General features: G+C 35.6%; 1 protein-coding gene across 4 annotated transcripts in view; it reads right to left on the bottom strand.

Annotated features, from left to right (window-relative positions):
- EPC1 (enhancer of polycomb homolog 1) overlaps window positions 1–6,000 on the bottom strand; it is a 64,491-nt gene that overhangs the window by 1,475 nt on the left and 57,016 nt on the right. For 2 of the 4 annotated variants that reach the window (XM_062568934.1, XM_062568933.1), the window contains exons 11-13: window positions 1,708–1,826; window positions 723–864; window positions 194–560 (exon numbers count right to left, since the gene is read on the bottom strand). In XM_062568934.1, coding sequence (XP_062424918.1) covers window positions 194–560; window positions 723–864; window positions 1,708–1,826 — 628 coding nt within the window. Of the gene's footprint in view, window positions 1–193; window positions 561–722; window positions 865–1,539; window positions 1,659–1,707; window positions 1,827–6,000 lie in introns of those variants that run through there. The other 2 variants (XM_062568936.1, XM_062568935.1) reach the window with 2 other exon arrangements.

Here is a 6,000-nt window from a genome sequence, read left to right as displayed (position 1 = left end):
AGGAGACACTGCTAGTCTTAGTTTAAAATCTGTTCTTGTTTTCCTTCCTAAGTATCCATTTTTGGCTACCATCTCACACACAAGGTTAAGCTGGTCTAATCTAGTATACCTATTTGCCATGAATGTATTTCTCTAGCAAAACAAAGACCAGAAAACATAAGCACATAACCCCCCCCCAGCCCCCCAAACCTACCTTGGAACAGCATCCACAGAGGATGAAGCTGGAACCTTGGGCACCTGACAGTTTGTTGCTGCAGCCAGCTTTAAGGCAGATGACGGAACAGCACTTAAAGTCCTAGGTATATGCCGTGCACTGAGTGTGGTAATAGAGTTTACAGTGGCAACTGATGAGGGTACAGTTAATCGAATGTTGTTCCCAATCAGAACCTGAGTTGTTGCAGAATTGGCAGCAGTTACTTGGTGACTCAGTGCACTGTGGGAACTTGAAGTCTGCGTTATATTTGAAGGCTGTAACAAGGCTGAACCTGCTGTTGATGATGAACTTGTATGTACAAGTGATGTAGGTGTAGTACTACTGAGGTGTAAGCCCTTGTATACTCCTGCAAAAAAAAACAAAAACAAGAAACAAAACACCACACACAATAAGCTCATTTTCCAGAGGGTATGCAACTCCAAACAGACATTCATATCCCCACTAAAAACAAGCAGAAGCAGAAAACCCCACCAAGATGCAGTCAAATACTGTAAGAACAGCTGCATACCTGAGGCCTGAAGAATGCCATTCACCCCAATTCCAAGCACCACATCATCCTTCATTTTGAATCCCATCAATTGTTCTGATGTAACCAAAGCTGAAGCAGCAAATTGAGCACTAACAGAATCCAGTGTCTTGGAAACAAAACCCTAAAAAGAACAATAGTGGCAAATATATGTGATTGAAGCTCCCCAAAGTCATTACTCTCCCCATTTTAAAGCTACACAAAAACTAGTAACACGCAAATCAATCCATGTAAATCAGAACCAGTCTGGTCATTCTTTCAGACCAAATTTTCAATGTTTGGTATAACTAGGTAAAATCTGAATTGTGATTTTTCCATGCACTTTTAGCTCCATTATAATAATAATGGAAGGAAAAAAAACCACAAGTATTTTAAAAACAAATAAACTTATTTTCAAAAATACTATGGAAGAACATCATTTCACATGTCAACTTGTTTTCACAAAACTCCACACACAGTTGAGCGACTCAGAGGTTCAGATGGTTAGCAACTTTTGAATTATTTAAAACATGTCCATCAGCAGCGTAAGCACCACACATTTATGAACATCAGACACTTCCATAGTTGTACAGGACATTAACTTTTTTTTATTAATAAATAAAGTAAAATAAAAGAATTCTGCCCTAAAAATCCCCAGTATCAACAGGATAATGACATGGCTGGAGATCTTTGCCACTCCTACTCCTAACTCTTTGAGTATTTCATTTAATTGACTGACCCTTTTTTTTTTTTTTTTTTTTTTTTTTTTTTTTTTTTTTTTTTGTTAAGAGGGAGCAGAGGCAATGCCTGCCACACTCACCTGCAGTGTCCCTTCTAAACACTTTACAGAATGGCTATGATGGAGATTCAGGCGAAAGCCACTTTCCTGTTGGTTAGTTTCAAGGTTCTATGGCAACAGTTGACAATTAGAGATGAACCCTGGTGGGAAACAATGAGGGATAAATCATAGCACAGACAAATCCCTCACCTGTGATGTGTTGGCAGAGGAATTACTATTTGCTTGCTGTTGATGAATTTGTGCAAGCTGCTGTTTCTGCATTAGTGCCAGTTGCTGTTGATGCTGCTGGTATTGTTCGGCTGTAAATGCTGAACAAAATATAAAACGAGAAAATACTATATCAAAATATGTAGGTGCTGTGTATATAAACACATCTATTTTATAATCCTAAATGAAGAAAACCTCTACACACCACAGCAAATTACGAGCCTTAATGCAACTTACGCATTATGGCAAAAAGGCTATTATCCCTTCTCAAGGTTTTGTTCAAACTAAGCCTTCCCTTCATGAACTGGTTTAATGTAAAAAATTTAATAGCTCTTCTGTATTTAGCTCAAGATACCAAAAAGGGAAGAGGAGGAGGAAACCAAAACAAGAGTAAAAACAAACCCAGGAAACTATACAATAGCTCATTAAAAGGAAGTTCTAAGTAGAAACAGCATCATTGTGTTTCACTTTTTGTAGAACTAGAGTATTTGTACTATTAGTAACTATATTAGTATGCAAAAATGTGGCACAGTATGCAAAGCTGCACGTTTTCAGCCCTCACGGATGACATTTTGAAGGTGGCAAGCACCTACAATGAAAGCTTATACCTAAATTTAATTGAAAATATAAATTTGAGCATGTTTACAACTGTGCAGGTCACAGTACAGGGTCTTAAAAAGAAAACAAAAAATAAAGCAGTCATACAAGCAACTCCATCAATACAGAATACAACAGAACTATATCGTTCTCTCACGTCCTTAAAATACGATCCAACAGTTAATGTTTGATAAGTCAACTACAATTTTCTCCAGCTAGACCACAAGCATTAAAACTGCTAAAAAGTGTTACTTGTCGAGATTCACATGGGGATGTCTAATAAAAAAAAGTTATAGTTCACCTATTAACCCAATAAGACAATAGGTTAAAAAACAAAAAACAAAACAAAAAAAACCAAACAAAAAAACCCCCTACATTTCTAAAATGAAAGTCTGTTGTCAGTTTAAAACTGAACCAAGGATTCTCAGAAGCAGTCATACTGACTTGTATAAGAAGCAGCAGGTCAGTACAAATGGCTAACCAAAATGAAAAACAGCTTTTGGAAACAGACCAAACACTGCTGAACATGTATTTTCTCAGTATGCATATGGTTTTTCCTGCAACACTGTTTCAAATTCTATCACATACAGGAAACCTCTAGCACTTTGATACCTGAGCACTTAAGTCATATTTTTATTCAGCTGTTACATTCAAATTAAATAAAACTGGACAGCAACTAGGCATACAACACTTGTTTATATTGCCATAAGTAATAAATCAATTTCCTAATGCTCTTATAAGTAAATCTTGTTTCAGCTTTCTGCATTTCTTCAATACAATTTAAAATCATTCCTCCTTTGATAAATGCATATGTGCGTGTGCGCGTGTGTGTGTTCGTTCAAGAGGCTGGCAGTCCATTTTCATTTTAATTCTACATCATATAAACAAAAAGTCCCTTAGGAGACTTTTTAAGCCGCCAAACAGAATTTACAGTACAAAAGTTTTTAACTCACACAGACTAGCATGTGGAGAGCTGAAAAAAGTAGTATAGCAGTAAGGCAGGCAGAACAAATGCAGCTACAGTCTGATATCGCTATTTATACTGACCAACTAATGCAACTCTATGTTACTGCTAATTTTTCCAAAAATCTCTAAATTTCAGAAACTATATGTTTTAACCCATGTAGTGCTGAAGACATTAAAGGTTCCATGTATTAGATATGACTTAGAAAGATACTTTATTCTACAGCAAAACTCCGTAAATATGTTGCTTAGAAGTAAGTTAGCAGAAGTGTAATGCAAAGTGGTAAAAGCACTATACAGACTGACAGACAGAAAAATGAGGCAAAAAAAGAGATATACTACACCATCACCTTTGAATTAAAAGATTAAGACGACATCCATGGTTATATTCAACCCAATACACAAAAGCAAAATGGGTCAGAATATTTTTGAGAAGTCAGTTTCAATTTAAGCCTCAAGTTTTATAGATTTTAGCTATAAAATAGAAATTTAATAAAAGCATATAGGGAATGTAATAAATCAGAAAGTTAAAAATCTTGCATCTTTGCTTTAACTCCAAAAATGCTGGTGAAATGGAGTTTAAAGAGACAAGCTGCATTTGTTTAGGAATAGCCATTATTGTGACAAAAAAAAAAAACAGTACCTCCCCAAGTTCTTTTAGAAGTGATGTTTAGAAGAATTACAGTTTCAAATTCTGCATCTGTGTATTTCTTCATATGTAATACATGAATCTTACAACTATAAAAATTTCCCAGTAGCATGAGAACAGTTACACAGCTACCAAAGCAGACAAGTGACAAGGTAGCCTCCACTACGAACACTATCTTCATCTGTATTCAAACTGCAAACTCCTTACTTCTGCTCAAATAGCCAAAATCGCTTACAAAACCCAGCTTTGAAATGCAACATAGATACCTATTGATCTGTCACATCAGAAAATATGCAGGAGTACAACTTCTTTCAGCTTTCCAATTTAAGACATTTGTGAACATTTTCTGCTACTTCTGAAGTTAAAGCCAAAAGCCTACGAAGCATTTCAAAATACCGTTTACAAGTCTATCAGATATTTGCTGCTAGACTCTGAATTAAGCTCTTACATCCAAATTAGAAACAAAACACTGCTCCAAAAGTACTGCTACAGGCTACAGCCTCCTAAAATAATCAGACTGATGTTCCTTTTCTATTTCACAGTATATACAGATATGTTCATGCACCAGAATAGGTAAGAGATTTTAATTTCATAAGCTAACTCTTCCTTCTCCAAGATGCACGTAAAGCAGCACTAACTTCACTGAGTAAATGTTTTAATGGAAACAAACGCAAATGTTACTGACACTACTGACAGCTAATCAAACCAAACTTGATTGTTATTTCCGATGAAGATACGCAAACTGGGACAGGGTACTCTGTCCGCTTCTGTTAAAAGCCATCGTTTATTTTGCTCACTACCATTCTGATCTAACTGCCAGGTCCCTTCACCCCTGGAGTACAGTCTCTCTCAAACTGCATAAATTCAAAAAAGAAAAAAAAGCTTACTGATAGGCCTAAGTTGTCCTGAAAATTGTTCTTCCTGAAGCAACAGGAGTGTTTATATGTACTTTACATGAGAAAAAAAAAAAAAACATCCATCTATTTAATCCAACCTTATTTCTTCTTTTTGTTGCATGTAACTGAAATAGAAGTGAGCAAGGTTCTCCTGTGAAATCACCCATGTGCTCAGCACAGTGGAATCACTGTACACAGCCCTGCTCTACACCTATAGGCACAACCCTTAACTTTTCAGAGAGCTGCTCCAAGCTCATCTGTCTTCTTAAAAAGACATTTAAATAGAATTCTTTGCAGACTAGAAAAAGGTAACTGTTAATGGGTTCATTATATGGAATGCACAGAATATTGTTTCTGCCTGCAAAAGCAGCATACATTTAGTTGTACAGATACCAAACATAGTATCTTAAGAAAAGAAAAATCAATAAAAAAGAAATCCAATGCCTCTAAGAATTTTCTCTGGAAATTTTATTACCTCTTCTTGTTTTTACTATATAGAAGAGATAAAGGCACAACTGGAAATCTTTCATCTGGATCACAGAAACCTGGTAATGTAAAAGTAGCAAAAATGATTGTCACTTTGTGTCACACACTGTTCTTTTTCTGCCTGGAAAGAAAAAACAAACAAAAAAACCACTAACAAATAGCAAGCAAGAAGAAAGCCCAGACCTTTTCTGTACACTTAAAGCAGTAATCGTATTTGTGGTAACTCAGAACAGTGTTATGATACAGTTACATATTCCTGACATGACTAGAGGCTTTCAAGGCTTTAAAAATATAGTAAATGACAACTGAAATACCATGATCTCTGAAATTAAGGGCTTCAACTTAATAACAAAACAAAAAACCAAAAACTGCATTAACCCCCAAACCCTACAATAAACCAAGAAAAGGTTTTGGTAAGCATTCCTTACCCTGGATAAGGACAGATTTCTATTGGATTATTCCTGTTTCTCATTCAAAAGTTGAATATTCTAATAAATACTATATATAGGGACTTAACATAACATTTAGTGGTTAAAAATGCATAGGATTTTAAAGTACATTATTGCTTGACAAGCCCTAGAAAGCAATGCAGTATTTATAGGCTCTGTATAAACCACATGTCAGGGCCATAGTGTTTAGACTTACATCATGCTTCCATCATATGGTAATAATTATTTAAATAAT

Source organism: Rhea pennata, chromosome 2 (genome assembly GCF_028389875.1).
Source record: "Rhea pennata isolate bPtePen1 chromosome 2, bPtePen1.pri, whole genome shotgun sequence".
NCBI lineage: Eukaryota > Metazoa > Chordata > Aves > Rheiformes > Rheidae > Rhea > Rhea pennata.
This window is presented reverse-complemented; position numbering and strand designations above follow the sequence as displayed.